The 27,526-nt window shown below is 40.9% G+C and overlaps 1 protein-coding gene across 1 annotated transcript in view; it reads left to right on the top strand.

Moving 5' to 3' along the window:
- The window catches only part of PCSK6 (proprotein convertase subtilisin/kexin type 6), a 1,406,757-nt gene that overhangs the window by 656,125 nt on the left and 723,106 nt on the right, over positions 1 to 27,526 (top strand). The window contains exon 3 of the mRNA XM_069222809.1: positions 1,280 to 1,390. Coding sequence (XP_069078910.1) covers positions 1,280 to 1,390 — 111 coding nt within the window. The remainder of the gene's footprint in view (positions 1 to 1,279; positions 1,391 to 27,526) is intronic.

Raw genomic sequence — 27,526 nt, 5'->3', positions numbered from 1 at the left:
TTTTTTTTTAATATATTTTTATTGATTTTTCAAAACAAAAGCCATACATTTCTTGCATATACAGACATTAATAACGATTTGTCATTGGTTACAGTTTGCCGTCTGGCTTTCCCGTATTAAGAACGATATATATAACAAAACTCCTAAGAACTTGTGTGCACTACCCGGTATGTTTATTCTGCCCATCACTTCCGAAGTTGCCGCTGCATAAGACGAGGCGTTCAATTGCAATGTGGTTCTATTGCCACTGGTGACAGGGGCCCGCATCGCCACACGGACGAGGGCGGGGGGTCAGAGGAGCTTAGGGAGGGGGGAGGGGGGGGGCAAGGAGGAGGGGAATGGCACAGTGGAGCGTAGCGCTGGTGACTATTGGTTGAGTGTGCAGGCTTCTTAGTGCTGTGGCATGCATGCATTGGGAGGGGGGGGCTGCTGTGCTATCCATGTTGGCGAGGCATTAATGATGGATATATATGCTTCCCCAGATGTGGTGATGTCTTTCTGCCGGGGGGTGGGCCCATAGCCTTCCAGGTGGGTGCAGCCGTCTGTGATTCAGGGGGGTCTTTCATCGTTTTTGGCTTCTAGCCTGGACACTAAGACATCCCCAGGTCTCGCAGCCCGCCTGTCGCAGTCCCCTTCGAGCTAAATTTGTTAATACCTGATGCTCAGCGCGAGCCCAGCGTAACGTGAGGGCGAGCCAGACTTTTAAGTCAGGTGTGTTGCGAGCCTTCCAGTTCATTGCTATCAGTCTTTTGTACATTACATATGCTAGATCCACAAACCTGTGCAAGTGTTTATTTCTTTTCGTCCTTGTCCTTAGTCCGAGTAGACAGGATTTGGGATTCGTGTCCAGGTTGAGCCCCGTGATTTCCGCTAAGGCTGTGACCACCCCCCCCCCCCAACCGCGGCCACTCCCAGACCATGTGATAGAACTGTGCTGCTGGTATTTTGCATCTGGGACAGGCTGGGTCCGATCCGGGGAACATGCGCTTAATCCTGCTGGATGTCACCCTTAAAGGGACAGCGTTGAAACTCTCCAGCGTTTCCTCTGCCTGTGTGATTTTAGTTTGTAATTGGAAAAGCTGTTTCAAGTTTTTATATAATTGCTCACTGGGATCCCCTTCAGCCTAAGAGATACCCATATCAGTCATCAACAGGATAAATATAGAGAACGTCTATTTCAGTAAAATAACCTTTCATTCTTGACCCCTAATGTAGGCTTGACTGAAGCAATGATCGTATCCGCTCAGCATAAGTGTTTTACCATTATTGTTTTCCGCAGGTGGAGTGGGTGCAGCAACAGGAAGTGAAAAGAAGAGTGAAGAGGCACAACCGAGCTGATCCAAATGTAATTTACTTCAATGACCCCATCTGGTCTAGCATGTGGTACATGGTAAGTATAAGACCAGACATTTACATGTTCTTCTGCTTGTGGGATATCAAACCTGCAGTTTACATGTTGAAATAAGCAGTGTTACCCAAATTAGTGGATGTCAGTTGCACAGTGTAGTGACATTCCCTCCACCCATGATGTAAGTGCTCAGGTGCCAGTACTAATTCCTCAGTCATGATACATTACAAATGTGCAAAGACCCTTGGTCCAGTTCAGGCCTTCCGGAATGTTGGAGTAACCAACCCCAAACGTCTGTGCTGCAAGGCACCCATTATGTTCCTGATTCGAAGCATGGTATGGCTAACTCTGCTTTGCATCTTTTTTAGGTCAATAAAACCATATCACTGTTTGCAGTGATTTGAAGAAACATTTGCTAACTGCTTTTTGAGGCATTGAGGAGTGATAGCGCATCCAGTCCATTATAAATTACTTATACTTGGACACGCCGGAGGTCGGTGAACCTTTTGACCGGGTTGAGTTCTCCTCATCCAAAGAATTGTCGGATCCCTCAAATCAATAATCATTATTAATCAATAACCAATACTCGATTAGTAATCAATCAATGAATTAGTTAGACAAAAAATCAGTAATTAGACACACCATGACCTTTCAGTCATGAATAACCACACCTGTTTATTAAAAGGTAATGAGTTTATTTCCCAATATTAACAAAGCTAACACAATATAAGTAAGCCTTAAAATCAAATGATACACATACACGAACATTACTGCCTGTCCATAGCGACGAAAGAAACGCAATCTACGCAAAACTTGGATTATAATGCATTCGGCTATAGCAATGCAAATCATTAATAAAAGTAACTGAATTTGGCTAATTGCATACATTTGTCAGCATAACAAGATTTCAATTCAGCATGGTGCATCAAATGAATACCTCAACTAACCTCTGATTAGCATTGGCATATGGGGCTTCATGCAAAACGAATTTAGTCAACATAAATTTAGAAAACTTCTAGCTTGGGCTCTGTCAAAATAAGCAGTTGATACCTAAGAAGGAAAATACAATGCATAATACATTTATCCTTTCATAATTACCAAATACAATCAGCATTCAAGGTAAGTTTTCGTCCTTCAGGTACCGGTTTATCAGCATGGGGCAGACTTCAAGGGGGCAAAGTTTAAGTCAAGTTTTCCTTGCAGCAGGTAAAGTTAAAGTTAAAGTCTCTAGGGTGAGAATTCTTTAAAATCTCTCTCTTTCTGAGATAGAGAAAAAGCATCAGTGTGTCATCAAAATGGCTTCTCGAATCTGGCTTCAAAATGGCATCAAAGAAAAATGGCTGGCTTCTCTTCGTCCGGTGGGATTAAATAAGAAAACGTTCCAAATTTCTTTAGGTTCTTCCATTGGAGGGTTCATGGGGTGATTTCTCTTTGACCAATGAATAGTGTCTTTTCTCTTAATACTCATCTACGTATAAGGTGTCCTTGGAGTTTTGGAACACAAGTAGCAAAAAAAATGCCAATTAATTCTGCATCAGTGTCTTTATTGTCTGCACCTGCAGAAGCTGACCTTGCTTCAAAGGGGATGAAAGTTGCCTAGCACGCAACCTTGAGATAAGTGTATTAGTCATTCTACTGGAAAAATACAGCCTTTAAAGGTTTAAAACACGTCTTTGTTAATACAAGTGAAAACTATGCAGTTAAAATTGAGACCAGGCCACCAGGCCAAAGCCTCTGCTAAATTTAAGCTAAGCATATAACAGTTTAACAAGAAAATCATAAGATATAGCTTCAATTATGACATAGTCATACATTTATTGTTTTTCATGATTAATTAAGCTTGTTTATACTAATGGCGATCGACTTCGTGGGCACATTTTTCTACATACATTATTTTTCTTTGCTAAAAATCACAATGGTGGTCATTCCGACCTAGGCGGGCGGCGGTTGCCGCCCGCCCGTCGGAAGCCGCCTGAATACCGCCCCGCGGTCAATAGACCGCGAGGGGTATTCTGACTTTCCCGCTGGGCCGGCGGGCGATCTGATTCAGATCGCCGGCCGGCCCAGCGGGAAAGCGCCTTCCACAAGGAAGCCGGCTCGGAATCGAGCCGGCGGAGTGGAAGGCGTGCGACGGGTGCAGCAGCACCCGTCGCGCTTTTCAGTGTCTGCATCGCAGACACTGAAAAGCCTAGTTGGGCCCTGTTAGGGGGCCCTGCAGTGCCCATGCCATGGGCATGGGCACTGCAGGGGCCCCCAGGGGCCCCAAGACGCCCGTTCCCGCCGGCCAGGTTCTGGCGGTAAGAACCGCCAGAGCCAGGCCGGCGGGAAGGGGGTCGGAATCCCCATGGCGGCGCAGCATGCTGCGCCGCCATGGAGGATTCCCCAGGGCAGCGGGAAATTGGCGGGAGACCGCCAGTTTTCCCTGTCTGACCGCGGCGTTAGCGCCGCGGTCAGAATGCCCTTAGGGGCACCGCCGGCCTGTCGGCGGTGCTCCCGCGCCCGTTGGCCCTGGCGGATTGTATCCGCCAGGGTCAGAATGAGGGCCATTGTCTTATACGATTTTGTTACATGATATATGAATGTTTGTTAGTCTTTCTTTTTCTGCTCAATCCCTCCTCTGATGACTAATTATGTCATCACATTAAATCTTCCATCACAAATTTTAGTTCATAAAAATTCTGTTTTAATAATTTTGCATCTCAATCATTTCCCTTTTCCGTTTTACTCCCTTTGATTTTTCCCTGTGTAATTGTACCATTTCTTTTTTTTCTTTCTTTTCAATTCTTCTCTTGTTTCTTGATTTCAGTATTTTAATAGCTTTTCGTATTCCCCAAATACCTATTAAGCAAATTAGTATTAATAATATCCCTTTTACTATTTTCAGTAATATTCCGTTCCAAATGTTGCTGAGCCAGTTTCCCACGGAAGCAAATCCTTTTCCAACTTTTTCCCATACTCCTGGTTCTTTCAATTCTTTCAAATCTGTACTATCGTTAGTTAAATTTGTAAGCATATTTCTAATTTGTTTACAGTTGTCTGGTATATATGAGCAACAGTGACGTGCACTAAGCATTTTGCAAACGCCGCCATTCTTTGCTAAAAAAATGTCTAAAGCAAGCCGGTTTTGAAGAGTCATAGCTCTTTCTGTAGCAAGTTCAGTATCCATCAGGATCATTGCTCCTGAGAAAGTTGTCAGCATGTTATCCACAATAGTAGACAACTTTCGTATTTTGATTGAATTCAATATAACTCCTACTGAAGGAATTATTGCTCCAAACATATCTCCTACCACACCAGAAGCTGTCTCCCGTTTCTGAATACAATGTAATTCAGACAGCTTTGGAAATTTCTTTAAGTCTTCTAGTTGATAAATCTTTGGAAATACTATTCCCAAATAACATCTCCCATACCATCCTTTTGGAAGACGATAATAAGCATTAAGGGCCAGATGTAGGTAGGTGGCAAATTGCGAGTTGCAATTTGCGAGTCCTTCCGACTCGCAAATTGCAACTCGCAATTTGCTATGCAGAAAGGTGTCTCAGACACCTTCTGCGACTCGCTATGGGGTCGCAAAGACCCACCTCATTAATATTAATGAGGTGGGTCGCAGTTTGCGACCCCATAGCGAGTCTGGGCACTCACGGGGATGGTGGCCTGCTGGAGACAGCAGACCACCATATCCGTGACTGCTTTTAAATAAAGCAGTTTTTTTTTTCTATCTGCAGCCCGTTTTCCTTAAAGGAAAACGAGCTGCACTTATAAAAATATACCGAAACCTTTTGTTTCGATTTTTTCAGAGTAGGCAGTGGTCCTTAGGACCACTGCCTGCTCTGAAAAAATAATTTTGTGACCATGGGGACCCCTTCCCGTTTGCAAATGAGTTACCATCCACTTCAGGTGGATGGTAACTGTGAGTTGATTTGCGACCGCGAAACAAATAGGAAGGGAACATCCCTTCCTATTTGCGAGTCGGAAACACATTTTGCGAGTCGGTTCCGACTCGCAAAATGTGTTTCTGCATCGCGTGAGGGCTTTTGTGCCTTGCAAACCGCGTTTTTCGCCGTTTGCGAGGCGCAAAAGCCTACCTACATCTGGCCCTAAGTCCACAAATATAATATACCCCTGGAGTAGCTGGATCTAGTCCATTCAGCATGAATGTCCATTTACTCTGGAATAAAAACACGTGTTTACATTCACTCGTCCCTACAAAGATCGTGTCATAGTTTGATTTAGGTCTATATATACAAAGTTTCCCTATATGTATTGCGTCTAAAGCTAGTTTCCCTTGTGTCTTTATTGTCACAAAAGCATAGTTATCTACAGATGTCCTTTTATGTAATTCTTTTTCTAATTTTTCCTTTATTATTTTCCTTCTATCTTCAGTGTGATCTAAAAAGCTTTTCTCTACGGGTGAAAGTAAGCATGTAAGGTTTTCTTTATGTGCGTGAACTATGGAAAAAGGTGATAATGGTTCAAAGAAACCCCTAACTAATTTGATATAATAATCTCTTGCTACTTTACTCAAGTACTCAATTATGGGAACATATTAAAATATGACATCATGATTGGAATAGAAGTATTGAATATACTCCTGGCCATAAAATGTGGTTAGTAACAAAGTACATGTTATTCCATACGTGAGGGGCATGCTATGATACGTCACCCCTTCTATTACTGAGGTAGATATGTGTGTACATATATAACAATCTTTCGCGTCCATTGTCTCAACATACTCATTCAGCAAGCGATAGAAGACGTTAGATGAGAGTTCTTTCTTGTCGTTAGTATAGTCATGTAAATATTTTTCTTCTTGTTCGAGTTTCTTCAAAGGAGTTAATTCAGTCGTAATTTTAAAAGTAGAAGCATCATTCACGTCTCTTTCATTCCCTCCATGCATTCCAAAAATTATTGCCATAATTAATAGTACACATGCAATTATCAGACCTATACACATGTATTTACAATATTTCATTTTATACCTTGTGTAGTATTGTCTGTCATGATCTATAGAGAATCAGAAAGTTGAAGATATCAAATCAAATTTGCAGATGTATATAAAGGATCAATGAGGTCAAAGTTCACACGGTTTTCTTTTGCAGCTTAGTCTTTTATCAGTTTAGCAGCTTTGTCTCAAAATCGGTTTCAAAAGTCAATCAGGTTATTAATGTCTTATTCAGTAATGTTCATGAATTTCACATTTCAAGTACCAAAGTGTCGTTCTGCTTCTTCATTTTCAAGACTAAGAGGTAGAAATTCGTCTGACCAATCGTTAGAGGCTGTGTATGCCCATTCTGGACCAGAATATCTTCTGCTCGCTATTCTTTTCCTTTTCAATTTTGCATCTCCTTTCGATTCTCTTTCGCTTATGTCTTGTTCTTTGGCTGTGTCTTTTTCTTCATTCGATGTGGTTATGATAGACACTTCCTTTCTTTTCTCCTTTGATTTTGGCCATTTGTTTTCGTTTAATGTTTCTTTAGTCTTTGATTTCACTGGTGATATGCTTTGTCTCCGTTTCACGTTGTTTTCACCTGATGGACCTGCAACCGGTTCTGGAAGAATTGGAACAATTTCACTTTGCTCTGTTTTGTCTCCTTCACCTGGGAGGTCAGTCAGGTTTTCTCCTTCTTTTCCTGTGTCGTCTGCTTCTGGGAAAGCCCTCCTCTTATTAGGCTCTCCTGCTTCTTCACCTAAGATAGGATCTTTGTCACCTCCTGAGGCTTCTTCTCTGTTGTCCTCAAAAGGATCGACTGCGTCTTCCTCAGAGAATATTTCTTCTGTCTCAATTTCTTCTTATTCGCATTTAGGCTCTCTTCGTTCTGTCTCAGTGCCTGGTACTTTCCTGTTAGCTGTTGGTAATTTCAGTGCTTCAATTTCCTCTTCTGAGGGACACACCACCCTTTTCGTGTGACTGGCATGAATCCAGTTGGGAACTCCCGCACACTTCACAGCGGTGGTAGTTGTCAGAATCACTTGAAAAGGTCCTTTCCAACGGAGTTCCAAACACGACTTCCTCATGTGCTTCTTTACCACAACCCAGTCACCTGCTTTCAGGGCGTGTCCTGGACCTTGGATCTGTGGCAAGGTGGTTGCCTCTACCTGGTGAGAAAAAGAGCGGAGCACATCAGCCAGACCTTTGCAGTAGTCCAATACCATATCATCTGTAATATTTACAAGAGCATTCGCAGGAACTGCTGGAAGTCTCATGGCTCTGCCCATGAGAATTTCATGTGGTGATAGTCCAGTTTTTCTATCAGGTGTGTTTCTCATTGACATTAACACCAAAGGCAACGCGTCAGGCCATTTCAAGTTTGTGGATGCGCACATTTTCGCCATTCTTGATTTCAGCGTGCCATTCATTTGCTCCACTAGTCCTGATGCTTCAGGGCAGTAGCTACAATGCAATTTTTGTTCAATGTTCAATGCTGCACATAGTAATTTGATTACTTCGTTATTGAAGTGACTTCCCCTATCTGATTCTAAAGAGATCGGAAATCCGAAACGTGGTACTAGTTCTCTCAAGAGTAGTTTTGCAACTGTGAGACTGTCATTTCTGCGTGTAAGGTATGCTTCAATCCAGTGACTAAAAATACACACAATCACCAACACATATTTCAAGCCTGCATGCATAGGCATCTCAATGAAATCCATTTGCATCCTGCTGAACGGCCCACTTGCTCTTCCAATGTGGCTCAAATTTACTACGGTTCCCTTCCCTGCGTTCATTTGTTGGCAAATGACACAATGATGGCAAACTGCTTCAGCAAGTTGGCGAAATTTGGGATTAAACCAATCAATTTTGAATAATCTAATCATGGCATCTATTCCAATGTGTGCCTGTCCATGGTATAGCCTAGCTATTTGTGTCAAAAGACTGTCTGGCAAAACTAATCTCCCTTCACTTGAAACCCACAAATCATCTGTTTTTTTTACGCATTGTAATTTACTCCATGAGAGTTTTCCATCCTTACTAACATTATTTTGTAGGAATTTCAATTCTTCTATTGTGTCTACAACTTTTAGAGCAAAGGCTTCATTTGGTTCAAATTCCATTCATCTCTGAGCAATATGCAGTTCAACGCGCAAAACCTTGCGACTTGATCTGCATATCCATTTTCCAAAGAAACGAAGTCTTGTGATTTCGAATGTGCACTGCATTTTACCACTGCCACTTCTCCTGGCAACTGGATAGCATGTAACAATTCTCTTATTCTTTCACCATTTTTCACTTGTGATCCTGAAGAGGTCATAAAACCCCTTTGTGACCACAATTGTCCAAAATCATGCACTATTCCAAATCCATACTGACTGTCAGTGTAAATGGTGACTTTCATTAATGCGGAAAGTTGACAAGCTCTAGTAAGGGCTACTAGTTCTGCTACTTGTGCAGAGTAAATTCCTTGAAGCCAAGATGCTTCTAGAACACCACTTATTGTACATACAGCATATCCTGCTTTCAATATTCCTAGTGCATCTCTCGAACATGAACCATCAACAAAAATAATCTGATCATTTTCTTCCAATCGAGTATCTTTGATATCAGGTCTTGGTTTAGTACAAAATTCAGTCACTTGAAGACAGTCATGCTCGATATCATATGCGTTTTCAATTTCAACATTTTCACTGGGAAACAAAGTTGCTGGATTCAATGTAGTGCACCTTTTTAATTGCACATTAGGTGATCCCAAAATTATGGGTTCGTACCTTGTAAGTCTAGCACCAGTCATGTGCTGTGTTCGGGAACGTGTCAAAAGTATTTCGACTGAGTGAGGGACCATAACTGGTAAAGGATGTCCCATCACTATTCCTTCACTCTGATTTAAGCTCATACCAACTGCTGCTACAGCACGCAAGCATCCTGGTAAGGCAGCTGCGACTGGATCCAAAGTAGCTGAAAAATATGCTACTGGTCTGTTTACACCACCATGGGCTTGAGTCAAGACAGACAAGGAACATGCATCACGTTCATGACAAAACAATGTGAAAGGCTTTGTGTAATCAGGCATACCTAAAGCTGGGGCTCTGCACATGCATTCCTTTAATTCAACAAAGACATCCATTTCATGTCTTTTCAACATTATTTCATCCTGCGCATCTTTCTGGGTTAGTTTCAGTAAAGGTTTGGCTAGAGTTGAGAAATTGGGAATCCATTGGCGACAGTAGCCCACCATTCCCAAAAACTTTCTCACCTCTTTTCTTGTTTTGAGTGGACTCATTTGAAGTACACTCGTTATTCTTTCTTTCATTATTTTTCTCAACCCTTTTTCTATTTGGTGACCCAAATATTTCACTTTCTTTTGGCAGTATTGCAATTTTGAAGGAGAGACTTTGTGTCCATTCCTTCCCAAATGGTTCAGTAAGGCAATAGTGTCAACTGTACAGTCATTTTCTGTTTTGGATGCAATCAGTAAATCGTCAATATACTGTACTAAGGTTGATTCAAAAGGTAATTCCAATGATTCCAGATTTTTCTTTAGAATCTGATTGAAAATTGATGGTGACTCCGAAAACCCTTGAGGAATTCAACACCAACTGTAGACTCTGTCCAGGAATTTGAAACAAAAGAGAAATTGTCTGTCCTCATGAAGAGGCACAGAAAAGAATGCTTGTGACAAATCGATGACTGTGAACCATTCTGCATCACAGGGAATTTTAAACATTATTACAGCTGGATTTGGTACTACGGGACAACATTTGACTATTATGTCATTTATTTTTCTCAAATCTTGAACAATTCAGACTTTTCCACTTGGTTTTATTAGTCCCATGATTGGTGAATTACATGGACTACTTAGTACTTCTTTCAGTATTCCCTGTTTTACAAATTCGTCAATAATTTGGGTGACTTTCATGAGAGTATCTTGTGGCATATGGTATTGTGGAGTCTGAGGAAAATTTACATTAGGTTTTACAGTCACTTTCACTGGTTCTGCTCCTTTGATCAATCCTACTTCTTTCCCTGTCATATCCCACGCTTCCTTCTCAACTGTTTCTTGTAAATCAGCTGGAATATCTGCTTCAGTGAGCATAGGCTAAAGAGTAATCAGGGGATACTCTTCATCAACAGTTTCCATTTCTTCTTCTTCTAAACTGTCCTCTTCTTCTTCATCACTGTTTGTCTGAATTTTAATTCCATTATGTGAGCACATAATCGAGCATCCTAGTTTACATAACAAATCTCTCCCTAATAGGGATATTGGACTTGAGTCACATACCACAGATTTGTGAACCCTTGAAAGTTACCAAATTTGACTTGCACTGGATCTGTAATTGGGTTTGTCAGATACCGATTTCCTACTCCCACTACTTGGACTGTTCTCCCTGAAAGTGGCAAATTTGGTACTTCAATACTTCTAACTGTAGAGCGTGTAGCTCCTGTGTCAACCAAAAATGAAACGTTGTGACCCATAGCTCTTCCTTCCACATATGGTCCCTTTTGATCAACTTCCAAAGATGCCGCAAGCATACAATTTCCCTCCTCATCTGAACTTTCACTCTCCCATCCATTGTACTTGCATTTGCTGATTAGGTACCATAGGAAGCTGCTGTTGCATTGGCTGCGACTGTGCCATTTGTACACGGGGCATTTGCACCTGCTGTTGTTGTATAGGTTGTAGACCCTGCATCTGATTTACATTATTTTGGAAATTTGGGTTTGGACCTCTCAATTTTGGTCCTCTCATATTCTGAAATGTATTGACATCATTGTTTTGCTGACCTACACCTTCCTGCACCAACATTGGGCGCTCGCGTTTCAAATACCCGACGATTCTGCACGTGTGACATGGCATCACTTTCTTCATTGCCTGTATACCATTAGGAATTATGACTGTATTTAAATCAGGACCATTATTCACAAAACCTTCTCGGCCTCTGCCTCTCATTTGTGGCTGAAACATAGCATTTCTCTGCTGTTGCTGCTGCGGCAACTGTTGTTGGAAACCTTGCAAACCTGTCTGAGCTGCTCTAATCTGCATCACCATCACTTTTTCTTTCAAACTTTTCTGCTTTGTCTCAATCTCATCACTGCAGTATTTTGCATAGTTCAACACTTCATCGATCGATTTTGACTGCCAACAAATCAAATGCATTTTAATCATCTGGCTAATTTCTGGTCTCAATCCTTTCACAAATCTGAATACAAAATGGAGCATGTCCTTTTCCTCAATCGTTTCTGTGCCACTATAATTTTTAAATGCTTTCAACAATCTCTCATAGTATGCATGTATCGACTCTTTAACTTCCTGTGCTGTCCTGTCAATTTTCTGCCATTCTACATTTTTCGACGCAACTCTTGTTTTCAAATACTCAGTCACTTTATGGTATATGCTCATTACCCTAGGCGATGGGTCACCTGTGTTCTTATCACTTTCCGGTTCACTTGTTGGTCATTCTACAGCCTTTTTACAATCTTCCCACAAATCTGCTGGAACTACAATTTCGAATCTTTGGTAATTCTGTCCTCTCTGTACCATTAAATTAGAAGTCATTTCTAAATTATGCTCGATCTGGGATACTTTCTTTCTTCTTATCCTTTTTCTTAACCCACCTACTCTCCCACTTGTCCAAACATCTCCAAACCTGCGTGCTTTGCAATATTTCTTTAATGTGTATTTTCATTCCTGCAGACCTCATGTGTTCAAAATCTTTTGCCTCAAAGTCTAACCTGTAACTTCTGCTCAAGTGCTTGGTTTTATTTATGTCTACTTTGTGTCTGTTTGCAATTTCTTGTAACCTCTTATGTATGCTGCTTACTTCTCTTGTAATTCTAGGGCAAATGTATCTCAGCTCTTCTTCTGTGTATGATTCTAACTGTTCAGACCCATCGTTCCATCTACAAGTTCACCTGCTTCCATGACCAATCTTATCTGATTCAGATATTCTTCTCCTTTCCCCTTGGGTGTACTCTGTGGGGAATTCAGGCTGTTCAACCATTGTGTTAACTGCTGTGCGTTTAGTCCCATTAATGTAGCATCTACGTCTACTGCTACTGATGGTTTCTGTAATATTTCTGTTTTTGAGGTTTGCAGTATTATTTGTGGTGGATTTGACCTTACCACAGTTGACAGAACACAAATTGGAATTGGACTAAATTCCAACAAAGACCCAGATCTATTTGACAGTGTTCCTACGGGAGTCATTTCTTGAGTATTTTCTATGTATCTCCTTCCTGTCTCATTCTGTGTCATTACACCTTGATCGCATACACTTGGCTTTGTTTGTATCTATAATGGTACTGGCGGACCTACAGTGATAGGCAAAGATATTGCATCTGGATTCTGCGTGTTACCCAAATTCGGTGGCATGTTAATTCCCACATTATGGTTCATCATTGCTGACATGTCTAACTGTCTTTCTGCTGTTTGAATGTACTTTGGCTTTTCTTGCATCTGCTTTTGAGGCATCAAAATTTGTGTTGATTCTGTTTGAATCAATGCCGGTCTTTGGTAATTCTGTACTCTCTGTACCATTAAATTAGAAGTCATTTCTAAATTATGCTCATCATAATAGCGTCTTTGGACCTGTGGCTGATAATCATTAACATGTTCCAGTTTAGTTATGCCAGGATATATTCTCTGAACTTGTGGTATTTCTTGTGTAAAAGGAATATCAGGACTACTTTGGCTCTGCAATTTTCTCAAATTCGGTGTTACAGTACCCTGTATCGGTTCTGGAGGGGCAGTACTAGTGCTTGGGCCATTTTCGTTTTCCACATATGGTGGTGGACGATCATTTAACAATTGCAGAATGAACTCCTCATCGTCTGATTCGTCTGACCTTTTCGAGGTTCTCTTATTTTCTCTATCTTTGGACTGACTCCTGTTTGTTTTATGGGTAACTTTCTTTCCTTCCATCTCTGCTTCGTCAGTAATTGCTGGAAACAATTTAACTCCCTGCAATATATCTGATCTCCAAACCTTTTGAGCACTATCCCATCTAGCATCCGCTAGTGTCTTTTCTGCTTTTCTCACTCTTGTCTCAAATTTCTTCTGTAGTTGCTTTCTAGCCATTTGTTCCCAAATTGCTAATGCTTCAAACTGTGCTGGTCTTGGAGGTATTTTCATGTCATATAGCGCAAATCTTAAATTCTCCAAAACTCTTAGATTAAACGTCCCATGGATAGGAAACGCTACACTTCCATGCTTTTATGTTAATTTACACCATTGCTTTAACCAAAGACATGGTGCGACACCCTTTTCTTCAATTACGATGTAAGCTGGTGTACCGTCAGGCGGTGTTTCTTCTCCTACATTTGCTTTAATATATACATCTCCCCTCAAGGCACTCTTCAATGCTTTGAAACATTTCATCTTTCCGTCTTTTATTTTTCTCAAAAATGTAATCAGTAAGTGACTTTAATTCCCGGAATACTCTTCGCTTGCCTTTCCCCACCAATTGCGCTTCACGGACTGCGTCCAATCCGTACGCGACCCTTCTCACCAACCAACCTATCCCAGCGCGGCTCCTAGTGACGTCACACTCACACACTGCGGCTGACAAAGTCTCTCGGCTTGTCCTCCTTCATTCAACTTCACTCAAAACTAATTTCTGCAATATATCGCGAGCACTAATCAAAAAGAAAAAAACAAATCTGTCAGTTTACTACAGGAAAGGGTAATACAATCGCTTCAGAAACCTAAGGGATTTTTCACTAGCCTCGGCAGTTATTCCATCTTTCTCGGTTTCCCACTTTCGCAAACAAAATTTGACCTGCAAACTTTACTCTCAACTGATCAATGAACTATTCTAGTGCACCTTAGAATTCGTCAAATCTCAAAGTCGAAAATTTTCTTTTATTCCTCAACATTCGTACTGATTTGTTGACCACGCCCGATCAACCTATTAAACCGAACAAATTACAACATCAATCAAGTGTCTCATACACTTTTCAACATACTCCGGAGTCTCTTGACCTCGCAGGGCCCGTCTCAACCTCAAAAACCACGTGGACAATTTTTCTGCACAAATCGCTACACACATATCAAGTTCGACGACTTCCCTACTTTTATACTTTGGAGTGCCACTCCTCTAAAATTTTAATTGGAGTTCGTAACCCCCTAAAATCCTCACAAACTTCACAATTCATCTGCGGCATAAGCTATGCAAGCGCAAAACCCTAACCTCACTCATACCGTCATTAGAAACGCCGAAAACATTCTCACACCTCCATTTCCTCCATTCACAAGCTCCGAGATTCCAGGAAAGTCATTGGGGATTTAGGGCATCATCATCTCTCCAACTTGTTTTATTAAAGAAAATTCTAAGTTGAATCCGTCTATTGTTCGGATGGGGTCGCAAAGGGCCAAACCATCAAACTCTGCTACCATCTACTGATAGCGCGTCCAGTCCATTATAAATTACTTATACTTGGACACGCCGGAGGTCGGTGAACCTTTTTGACCGGGTTGAGTTCTCCTCATCCAAAGAATTGTCGGATCCCTCAATTCAATAATCATTAATAATCAATAACCAATACTCAATTATTAATCAATCAATGAATTAGTTAGACAGAAAATCAGTAATTAGACACACCATGACCTTTCAGTCATGAATAACCACACCTGTTTATTAAAAGTTAATGAGTTTATTTCCCTATATTAACAAAGCTAACACAATATAAGTAAGCCTTAAAATCAAATGATACACATACACGAACATTACTGCCTGTCCATAGCGACGAAAGAAACGCAATCTTCGCAAAACTTGGATTATAATGCATTCGGCTATAGCAATGCAAATCACTAATAAAAGTAACTGAATTTGGCTAATTGCATACATTTGTCAGCATAACAAGATTTCAATTCAGCATGGTGCATCAAATGAATACCTCATCTAACCTCTGATTAGCATTGGCATGTGGGGCTTCATGCAAAACGAATTTAGTCAACATACATTTAGAAAACTTCTAGCTTGGGCTCTGTCAAAATAAGCAGTTGGTACCTAAGAAGGAAAATACAATGCATAATACATTTATCCTTTCATAATTACCAAATACAATCAGCATTCAAGGTAGGTCTTCGTCCTCAAGGTACCGGTTCGATCAGCATGGGGCAGACTTCAAGGGGGCAAAGTTAAAGTCAAGTTTTCCTTGCAGCAGCAAGGAATACAGGGGCAAAAGTTATCGTATGGGCAAGACGGGGTAAAGTTAAAGTTAAAGTCTCTAGGGTGAGAATTCTTTAAAGTCTCTCTCTCTCTCTGGGATAGAGAAAAAGCATCAGTGTGTCATCAAAATGGCTTCTCGAATCTGGCTTCAAAATGGCATCAAAGAAAAATGGCTGGCTTCTCTTCGTCCGGTGGGATTAAATAAGAAAAAGTTCAAAATTCTTCAGGTTCTTCCATTGGAGGGTTCATGGGGTTATTTCTCTTTGACCAATGAATAGTGTCTTTTCTCTTAATACTCATCTACGTATAAGGTGTCCTTGGAGTTTTGGAACACAAGTAGCAACAAAGTTGCCAATTAATTCTGCATCGGTGTCTTTATTGTCTGCACCTGCAGAAGCTGACCTTGCTTCAAAGGGGATGAAAGTTGCCTAACACGCAACCTTGAGATAAGTGTATTAGTCATTTTACTGGAAAAATACAGCCTTTAAAGGTTTAAAACACGTCTTTGTTAATACAAGTGAAAACTATGCAGTTAAAATTGAGACCAGGCCACTAGGCCAAAGCCTCTGCTAAATTTAAGCTAAGCATATAACAGTTTAACAAGAAAATCATAAGATATAGCTTCAATTATGACATAGTTGTACATTTATCATTTTTCATGATTAATTAAGCTTGTTTATACTAATGGCGATCGACTTTGTGGGCACATTTTTCTGCATACATTATTTTTCTTTGCTAAAAATCACATTGTCTTATACGATTTTGTTACATGATATATGAATGTTTGTTAGTCTTTCTTTTTCTGCTTCATTAGGAGTTATTGGTTTATTTTCTGTTCCATAGAATAGATTGTATAAATAGAAATGTGATAGGCATTTGCAGCCCTCTCCATAAGCCCAAAAGATTCTTGGTTCAATGCATAGAAATACAGAAATGTGAGCTATCACTTATCCCATGAGGTGGTACCATAGAGCTATATTAGATTAGATACATGACATAAACTAATCAACATCGCAGAAATTGTGTTACATAAAACAGATTATTTTAGATACTGCCTACATTTCTATTATTGAACTATTCTCTTTACTGCCACAAACAAAGAAAATGAAATTACACTCTTGAAGCAAGCTCAATACACATTTACCTTAACTAAACTGACCTTTTGTTGCAAAGGCATGCATGGTGAAGTCATATGCATTGTAAAAACTTTAGGTGATGATGTGAGTCTTCAGTTATTCAGGGTATGCTACCTAGCTAGTGTACTTTATTTTTAGAAAGCTGAATAGGTGTCTCAATCTCTGACAACCAGACTCATGTAAAAAAATAAAATATACATTTCCTCTTGTACAATTCCATCATTTGGAAAAGATTCACACTTTTTTGAAATTCACTTAGCATTCCAGCAGTATTTATCAAAAGTAACTACAGTTGCAGATTTTCAGGTCAACACTCATTCATAAGCATTGACAGAAATGTAAACTTCCATGAGCTACATCTAGACATGCAGGACCTGCTTTGGCAAGGGTGGCGCTCTGGGCATCAATCTCTTTTCCCCAAACAACAAGCTACACATTTTCAGGTCGAGCGCAAGCCTTTCAAAAATCCTTTGTTATCACTGGTAAATGCTTTAAGTTTGTCCCGCCTTGGGGAGGTGCTGTTTTTCCTTTTGTGTCTCTCCTTCGTGCTCATGGCAGCCATGGCACTTTGAATCTGCTCCCTTATGTCAACTGTTTTACTTTTCAATTTCAGTTTATGTGACAAGAAAAGTCAAGTTAGGAATTTCCAGTGCCAATAGCTCTAACTCGAGCAAATGCAAGACCCACTGCATTGCAAATGCTTGTTTTCTTTGGTGATGTGTGCACTTTTAGAGCTGTGAACCCGCCATTGAATCATAATATCGATTGGCCCATATCAATCTTTATTCTGTTTCCAGAGCTGTCAGCCTTGCAGTCAGTATATGCTCTATCTGATCTTCCAAACAGAAGAGGAGGGCAGTAGAGATGGACGATGGAGTGCGGGATGAGGAGGGAACACACATGGAAGGGGGAAACATAAACCCATATGTAACCAATTCCATCTCTCTCTCTCTCTCTCTCTCTCTCTCTCTCTCTCTCTCCCTCTCTCTCTCTCTCTCTCTTTCTCTCTCTCTCTCTCTCAAATGTCATCTCTCTCTCTCTCAAATGTCATCTCTCTCTCCACTCTGCAGAGAGGCCAAGGAATTGGTCAACATGTATTTTGCATACTTTTCGGATCCAGTGACCAGCACTGTGAACAACATACAGGGAGTGCAGAATTATTAGGCAAGTTGTATTTTTGAGGATTAATTTTATTATTGAACAACAACCATGTTCTCAATGAACCCAAAAAACTCATTAATATCAAAGCTGAATATTTTTGGAAGTAGTTTTTAGTTTGTTTTTAGTTTTAGCTATGTTAGGGGGATATCTGTGTGTGCAGGTGACTATTACTGTGCATAATTATTAGGCAACTTAACAAAAAAAAATATATACCCATTTCAATTATTTATTATTACCAGTGAAACCAATATAACATCTCAACATTCACAAATATACATTTCTGACATTCAAAAACAAAACAAAAACAAATCAGTGACCAATATAGCCACCTTTCTTTGCAAGGACACTCAAAAGCCTGCCATCCATGGATTCTGTCAGTGTTTTGATCCGTTCACCATCAACATTGCGTGCAGCAGCAACCACAGCCTCCCAGACACTGTTCAGAGAGGTGTACTGTTTTCCCTCCTTGTAAATCTCACATTTGATGATGGACCACAGGTTCTCAATGGGGTTCAGATCAGGTGAACAAGGAGGCCATGTCATTAGATTTCCTTCTTTTATACCCTTTCTTGCCAGCCACGCTGTGGAGTACTTGGACGCGTGTGATGGAGCATTGTCCTGCATAAAAATCATGTTTTTCTTGAAGGATGCAGACTTCTTCCTGTACCACTGCTTGAAGAAGGTGTCTTCCAGGAACTGGCAGTAGGACTGGGAGTTGAGCTTGACTCCATCCTCAACCCGAAAAGGCCCCACAAGCTCATCTTTGATGATACCAGCCCAAACCAGTACTCCACCTCCACCTTGCTGGCATCTGAGTCGGACTGGAGCTCTCTGCCCTTTACCAATCCAGCCACGGGCCCATCCATCTGGCCCATCAAGACTCACTCTCATTTCATCAGTCCATAAAACCTTAGAAAAATCAGTCTTGAGATATTTCTTGGCCCAGTCTTGACGTTTCAGCTTGTGTGTCTTGTTCAGTGGTGGTCGTCTTTCAGCCTTTCTTACCTTGGCCATGTCTCTGAGTATTGCACACCTTGTGCTTTTGGGCACTCCAGTGATGTTGCAGCTCTGAAATATGGCCAAACTGGTGGCAAGTGGCATCGTGGCAGCTGCACGCTTGACTTTTCTCAGTTCATGGGCAGTTATTTTGCGCCTTGGTTTTTCCACACGCTTCTTGCGACCCTGTTGACTATTTTGAATGAAACGCTTGTTTGTTCGATGATCACGCTTCAGAAGCTTTGCAATTTTAAGAGTGCTGCATCCCTCTGCAAGATATCTCACTATTTTTGACTTTTCTGAGCCTGTCAAGTCCTTCTTTTGACCCATTTTGCCAAAGGAAAGGAAGTTGCCTAATAATTATGCACACCTGATATAGGGTGTTGATGTCATTAGACCACACCCCTTCTCATTACAGAGATGCACATCACCTAATATGCTTAATTGGTAGTAGGCTTTCGAGCCTATACAGTTTGGAGTAAGACAACATGCATAAAGAGGATGATGTGGTCAAAATACTCATTTGCCTAATAATTCTGCACTCCCTGTACACTAGTTTGCGCCTTTACTCCAGAGCTCTCAGTCATGCCCCAACCTGAACATCCATTCACATTCTGAACTTAACCAGACACCCTAAGGTGACTCATTACAGTAGGAATCATACAAGACTCATGTTGCATAAAAACACAACTACAGAAACACATCAGTGAAAAGGAAATACTCTTACAGGCCAGAGAAACAAACCATGCAACATGAACTGAAAGAGTGAAACTACAGCATTTCCTGGCGTAAAAAGCAATCCTAAATGTGTCTGTTTCTTTGAATGTTCGCCATAGTTCAAACCATTTGAACTGATCATTCACTTAATTGTTTCATGGTGTGCAGCGGTGTTATGGGGACAAACAAGTTCTATTTTCAAAACACCAAGCTCTCGGCTTCAATGTCACCCGGCGTAGCCAATGTATTTTCTTATACAAATTATCCATGTTTGTCACTAATGTTTTTTTTCATTTCTTAAAACATTGGTTTCAAATGTCCAAACTCTGGATTGTTTTAATATCAATCAAATCATCAATACATTTCACACATGGTTGGACTCTTTTTCGGGGGTAAATAACCCCTTTGAAGTTTGTTACTCTATTGATGTAACTACAAAAAAGCACAAAATATATTATGATAGAAAGTTCCAACAGAAACATTATAAACCATTAGTTATTGCATCAAGTTCATCTCCCTACCTGAATTGCTGTTCTTCCATCGCTTAACATGATGCTAATTACCTTCCGTGGTCCGCAACCACCGTATCTGGTATCGCAAGTAAATAAAGTACATTTTTTAAATGCATCTCATTTTTCTTTAAAGAAAAAAGTCTACGAGTACGACAAAAATGTACTTTAAAAAATAAAATAAGAGTTAGAGTTAGCATTTGAGCAAATGTGTACTAGACAGAAGTAGCATCTGGCTTCTAGAAGAGAGGAAGAAGTAAAGGCAACACCCAGCTGAGTTGATCAGTGGGTAAATCAGAAGTGGATTTGGTTTCTTCACAACAAGCGTCTGATACATGTAGCAAGGACAATCAAAGGCTGAATGGGGTTACCTTACCAGTAGTTTCACAGCAAATCCTCAATAGTTTGTTTCTAAACTGGTGAAGTCCAATTAAGAAAAACACAATGTCTAACTATCTTTCCCAAGCAGAAACTTGCTGCACAAAATTATTTGCCAAGCAGAAACTTGCTGCACAAACGCAGAATGTAGAATTCTCGTAAAAATCAGATCTTCATTCTACACACTGGAGGTGCCAGAATTTCCAGCGCAAGATTGACAAGCACGGTTTCTGGGTGGTTTCCTTTTTAAAGGAAAGCATACTGGATCAGCTTGTGGAAAACCGGAAGTGATGTTAGTGTTCCTTCAGGCATTGCATTACCTCAAAAGGTGCATTTAACTTGAGAGAGTCATCCTGCTGCCCGTTATCTTTAAATGCTATGAGGCGCCACAGATGGAGATAGTGAACGAATTGGCATTTGCCCTGCTAGAGAACTCTGGACTCCAGACAAATAGAGAGAACCTTGGGCCAAGGGGGTACTTAAATGTGGTCTATGTGGGGAAGCTTCATACAACTGCTCCACCTGCCGCTGCTACGTGGTATCCTTATGGCACATATTAAGTAGAGAAATGGAACGGGTTGGGAGGCTTACTCCTAGAACTCACCTATGGAAAGAGACATGGCTAGGCCCTCTGCCAGAGTTACTGGTCTTTAAACTTTGGGACTTAATTTGCCTCTCCAGGTTAGATGACGTGGGATGCAAATGGGGTGGTGCCATTTGAATATTTAAAGATGGAATTTGTGCTACACCTGTCACAGATTTTCTGATATTCCCAACTACGACATGCTTTACAGTCCATAATCCCGAGATAAGAAGAAACAAAGGACTCCTCCTGCATGGAAACCTGACTCCTAGGTATATGACACCCAAAGCCATTTCTCTGGCATATGCCACACTAAAGAGGAACACTGAAGGAGAACTGTCCAAACTAAGGGCCCACTGGCAAAATATACTGGGAGCTGACTGACTGCAACTGGAGGGATGCTTTAAAATTTCCTAAGGAAGTGGCCATAAAGCCAAGCCGCGCCTCATGAAATACAAAATCCTGCATAGTAACTATTATACCTGAACACTCCTAAACAAAATCGCTAGATCCCAAGATGAATTTCGCCTTAGAGGCTGTGGACATTGATGAACCTTTATACATACCTTGTGGGAATGCCCCAAGCTTACCTGGTTCTAGAATGGGGTGACATGCAGACTCATGGATGCCACAGGCATTGTAATAGACCTCAGAGCCCCCTTTCATTGTTGGGTATATGGACAAAATTGGATGCAACAACTTATAACAGACAATTGATTACCCTGGGGTACATTTTGGCAAAGAGGGAAATTGCCCCAAAATCGGGCAGTAACCTTTCCTTCCGGCTACGTGAGTGGAAGGCAGGCATGGACACATGGAGAACAAGCATTTTCAATGCAGCAGGTCTCGCATTTGCTCGAGTTAGAGCTATTAGCGCTTTGAAGAAAAAAAGCGCAGCGCGATCGCACTATGTAAAATGCAGCGCAAACGGGCTGCGTGGAAAATAAACAGATAAAGTAGTCTGGACCCCAGGCTGAAAACATTGTGGCCCATATTTATACTTTTAGGGGACCAATGGTTTCAACGCCAATGACTTCTGTGTACTGCTGAGTAGCATGGGGGGTATCAAATATCTTGTCAATGGCGGTGCAGAATGTTAATTGAAACGGTTTACATGTGTCTCTGGTCAAAAACAATTAAAATGTTTTTTTTAAAAGGTGCATTTAACTAACCTCACACGAAGTAGGAGTCAATTAAGTTTGTTGATAATATGTTTTCTAATTAATGATTTTAACATGACAGTTTAATGTCACTGGGAGTGGTCCTAAACATCAAAATGGCTTGATATACTGATGTAAAATAAAGTTGTAGTTTCTGCTAGCCAGTTGTAAAGGGCAAGCCTGTTTTTATTAAAGACAACAGAGGCGAGTATTATATAATCTCCTTTTTTACTGTTTATTTTACACAACACTTAAATGCACTATAAAATTAACAATCCTTAAACCTGGACATGAAGTGGAACAAAACGCAATCAAATAACCACAGTATAAATAGCACCAAGCCCACCTTATCTTCCCGTTTTCTTGATGCTTTTTTTTAAAGCGTCTTTTTATTGTCTGTAGTAAAGCGGAAAAGTCCAAAACAACAGAAGAAACCCAAGAGAAGCCACATTAAGTCCACCTGGACCTGGTGCTTTATCTCGTGCAACAAAAACACAGAGTTTGTATCCATTACCTAAGGTTGCTGCCTGGTTGGTTGCCTAAGAAAGTAAAGATAGCCAAAAGACAGACAATCATTTCTTGGGTGGGTAAACTACAGAGGTGCGATAATACTCGCCTCTGTTTTTAATAAAATCAGGCTCTCCTTCACAAGAATCTGCAATTTTATTGCAAGAACAGATACTCATACTATGCATGTTCAAAGCATATCAACTACTGTCATAGCTGCTTGGTCAACAGGTTTACAATAACGTGTTTTAAAAGTTGACACTGTAGACTAATCCACTCTCAAGATGTCGTCTAAATTTGCGCCAGCCCACAACGCCTTGGACATGGCTGAATAAGTTCCAAATTCTCCTGTATCACTGCCTGCCATAGGCATTGCCTCCTTTACCCATATACTCAATGTTGTTGATGTTACTGGGTCAAAAGGTTTCCTTAAAACTATCAATATCTGAGGTGCAGAAGTCCTCACTTCTTTTGTTATGTGAATATAGTGTTTGCGGTACCTCACTACACAAACTTTTGTGTCTGAAAAGAAGCTGGATATTCTACATATGTTAACACATTCTTAGTTCTCCTTGTAATACACACTCACAAGTGTAAATTGTATTGATGAAACATCAAATGACCTCACAACTGACAGCATCCTAAGAGAAACTAAGCATAATAGGATTACCAACTTAGCAAATAGCAACTTTCCTGATAGATGCTCGTTCTCCACCAAAAGGTTGACGTTACACATAGCAGTATATAATGGCTTAGGAGGAGTCATATACCTTATCCCTTTTAGTAATCTGCATACCAATGAATGTTCCTCAACTAGTTTTCCTGCTGACATTGCAGATTTATATTCATTGACGGTTCTGTATGATGTTTGACTCACCTCAGCACTTCCACAATATCTGCTGAAATGGGATCCTTTCCCCTTTCTGTGCACCAGCCATTCTATACTTCCCAAGCCGACCTGTAAGCGTTGACAGTGCCTGTGACCCAAGAAGATTTGATGTAGCCTAAGACTGGATCCAAAAGTCCTAGCAAATTTCTGACCACCCTGAAAGGTTCTATGCCATAAGAGTCAATTTGCCCTGTAATACTAGACTGTGAATCTCCCTGAAGGGGCTGCTCAACATTTGTGGAAAGACTGCAACTGAATTGGACAAGCTACTGAAAGTTCCAGCAGAGTGGGGTTCCAAAGTGGCTTCTCAATGTTGTCACTGTCAACACCCATGCTGATTGTCAACATGTTTGGACTAGACCACTGGAGATCATTGCTAAAGGCTGGAATGCATAATGCATTTTCTCCAGACCGATCCTGGAGAAAAGCATCTGTTGCCAAGGCATCTAGATCTGGTCTCCAAATGTAAAACATCACCAGCTAAGTTGTCAGTCTGGATGCAAAAGGACTATGTCGAAGAGTTCCCACACATCCTCCAAGGTCTTCAACACCTGTCAATCTAAACTCCACTCACTGCTGTTGTGCACATTGCTAGAGTAGCAGTCTGCTGCTTTGTTGGTTGACCCTGCCAGATACTCCAACCAGCAGTATTTCTTCTTTGAGACATAACTCTCATAGAACCTTTGCTAACTCTGCTTATAGTTTCAACCTTGCCCCCCCACTTGTTGATGTATCTGACTGCAGTCAGACTGTCCATACGAAGGAGGACTGCACACTTTTCGCAGAATTTGGATTGCAAAGATGCCTGCAAGAAGTTGTAAATAGTTTATGTGCATAGAGGACTACTTCCTGCACCATCTTCCTCCATTCTAAAAGGCACCACACCTTGTGCCCCATAGACTTGCTTCTGATTCTAATCCAAGATTTGGATACATAGGAAATCTGGTCACCCATTCCAAGTGATAGCACTAAGACATTTCTGTCCTTTCTCTTGCGTCGAATGGAACCATTTGTGAATACCCTAGACCTGTTTGTGATCCCTTATCTTTAGTCTCCGTAGTGCACTGTAATAAAGAGGTCCTTGAAATATTGCATGGATGGATGAACAAAAAATGCTTACCAACCTTGCCAAATGTCTAAAAAAATCTGTGTTTGGGCCAACATTCCCCTTAATTTTTTCTTGATAGTTTTGGACTTCACTTCTGTAAGCATCAACACTCCTGTTTCTGAATCCACCAGAAAACCCCAAAAGTCCATCCTTTTTGACAAGACTAAATCTGATTTCTCTATGTTTGTTATGAACCCCAGACCTTGAATGAGGCCTTCCACCTCCTGAACCTGATCTTACAAGATTTTCTTGATTCAGGTAAATCATTTCATCCACATAGACTAGCATCCTCATTCACTGGGATCTGAGAAGTGCTGGCACTAGCTTGGTGAACGTCAAGATTTTGAAGAAAGACCAAATAGAAGGACCTTAAACCTGTACACTCACCCTTGCCAAATAAACTGTGAACAATGGACACTGTTAATTATGCGTCTTTAAAATCTAATCACACCATCAAATCCCCTGGAAGCAGGATACTTCTTCAGAAGATTACAGTTTCCAAATGATTTAGACCTCAAGTTTATCATTTGCTTAAACTACTTGTGCTTTTTTTTCTACCACAAAAATATTGCTGGTAAAACCTTAAGATGTCTGGCGAAGCACTCTTTTGCTCACTGCATAAGAAACTTCTCTATTTCTTCAGATATCAACCTTCTTAACAAAACCTGTTGGAATTGGCAGTCTGTACTAAAAAGGAGTTTCATAAAAATCTATTTGAAAGCCCTTCATTGTCTGATGAACTCATGGATCGTCAGATACATTCCCCTTCCTGCACAAAAACAGCTAACCTGCTTCCAACTTTTGCAGATGCCAGAGCGCAGCCCCTTACCTTGTGTTCCCCTTCACTTGTTTGTCTGCCAGAGTATCCAAAGTCAAAATGTCTGCCCTCTCTCATCTGCAGAAGGAACACATCCTGGTGTACTTCAACTGGTGGTTGTAGAAGGGTCTGAGTAGCAATGCCCGACCAGTGAAGCCACCCGTGTGTCTAGGGGAACCTTCTAAAAACTCATCAATGAAGAGTGGACTTTCTCTAAAGAGTAAAAAGTTGGAATGTTATCTAATTTCTTTTATAAATAAATTTCCAAAAAAGGAGGTTTGTGTAGTTAGTGAAACCTCAGAACAAGCCAACTCCCCCAATTTAGGGTCAATTCTCAATAATAAACCCTTCCTCCTTTCATAGGAAAGGTCAGCATTAGTGTTCCCTAGGAAACAAATATCCCTGTGGCCCCACTTAGATATAACCTTCAGGCTTAGGGGTTTCTTTCGTAGTCTTTTCCTGTGCTGCTGAACATGATATTCTACTTAACAAACCCAACATGTCCAAGAGCTTACCTGGAAGGAAGCCAAGGCTTTGTCAACTCCTTCCCTACAATCCTTACCCCCTTTAAAAGATTCAAAGGTAACAGGGATGTTATACTTAGGATCAGAATTTACACTCAGAAAACCACAGAATTTCAGCTGTTAGAGTTAATTCAAGTATCCATAACTCGTGCCCTAAGGTAACTATAACTCGCACCCTTGACATGGACTGCTAATTACCCCACATATTGCATCATTAATTGCATCTTCTAGGACATCATTGATAATATAATTGCAACATTTGCAGTAAAATTATTGATCTGAGAACTTTATGGCAAGGGCCCGAGTTATAGTTACCTTAGGACACGAGTTCTATTAGAAATTAATTTCAATGGTTCCGTGCATGTAAATTATGATCCTAACTATAACATCCCTGTAACCTTTGGATTTTGTAGTAAAAAAAGATATATCTATATCTATATCTATATCTATATCTATATATATATATAGATATAGATATAGATATATATATATATATATATCTATATCTATATCTATATATATATAGATAGGTATATATCTATATATATTCACTTAAAAATCCAAAGGTTACAGGGATGTAATTCAACAGTTATAGTTAGTTATTTCAAGTAACTATAACTCGCGCCCTAGGGTAACTATAACTCGCGCCCCCCGCCATGCACAGTTTTTTCTTCAATAATTTGACTGCTAATGTTTTTTTTTTTTTTTTAATGACGATATAGAAGGTGTCATGAGTCCTGCAATATCTGGGGTAATTAGTAGTGTATGGAGAGGGCCAAAAGCCGTGCACAGCAGGTGTTGGCCCTACAACCATCCAAACCCACTGCCTGCCGGTATGGATGATGTGCCTCCTAAAGTTTGTAATCCTCTGTCTTATGTAACATTTCCTATACACTGATTTACACACCTGTCATTGATTGTCTCTGTGTAATTTGTGTGTGATGTAAAGTGCTTGGACATCCTACACTTGTATGATGGTGCTATAAAAGTAATTAAATGCACGTGAGAGAGAGTGGTTATGGAGACATGAGGGGCACTGTTAAATGGTGATATTGAGGGAATATATATTTTTTTTATGTGGAAGGGGGGCAATGCAGCCCCCCCTCTCTGGGCTGACTTTGGCCCCAGGGACCCCATCCATTGAGGCCAAGCTTCAAGATATTTTTATTCTTTTTTGGGAGGAGGACCACACGACTTCCCTCTCTGGGCTGATCTCCGCCTCAGGGACCCCATCCCCTGGGGCCCAGCCATATCACTTGGGTGCCCATGGTGGCACCCAGGCTCCATAATTGGGGACCGCAGGTGGAGCCTGAAGGCCCCCGAGGTCCCAGCCACCTCCCTGCCTCCTGTGGGAACCAGCATTGCTGTCACAGACAGGGAGCTGCTAAACATGCAGCTCCCTGTCTGTCACATCAATTGTTTCCTCTGTTTCCCTGCCCACATAACTGTGAGCAGGAAAACACAGGAAACCTCTGCTTCCAGTGGCATAAGCGCTTTAACAGCCAGCCATAGGAGGTGGTGGTTCCCAGGGTCATAATTGACTTCTTAAAGGGGGCTGCACGACCCCCCTCTAACATTTGAATTTGCCACGGG

The sequence above is a fragment of the Pleurodeles waltl genome, chromosome 3_1 (assembly GCF_031143425.1).
Source record: "Pleurodeles waltl isolate 20211129_DDA chromosome 3_1, aPleWal1.hap1.20221129, whole genome shotgun sequence".
Classification (NCBI taxonomy): Eukaryota; Metazoa; Chordata; class Amphibia; order Caudata; family Salamandridae; genus Pleurodeles; species Pleurodeles waltl.
Note: the sequence above shows the minus strand (reverse complement) of the source record. Positions and strands in the feature narration are given on the sequence as shown.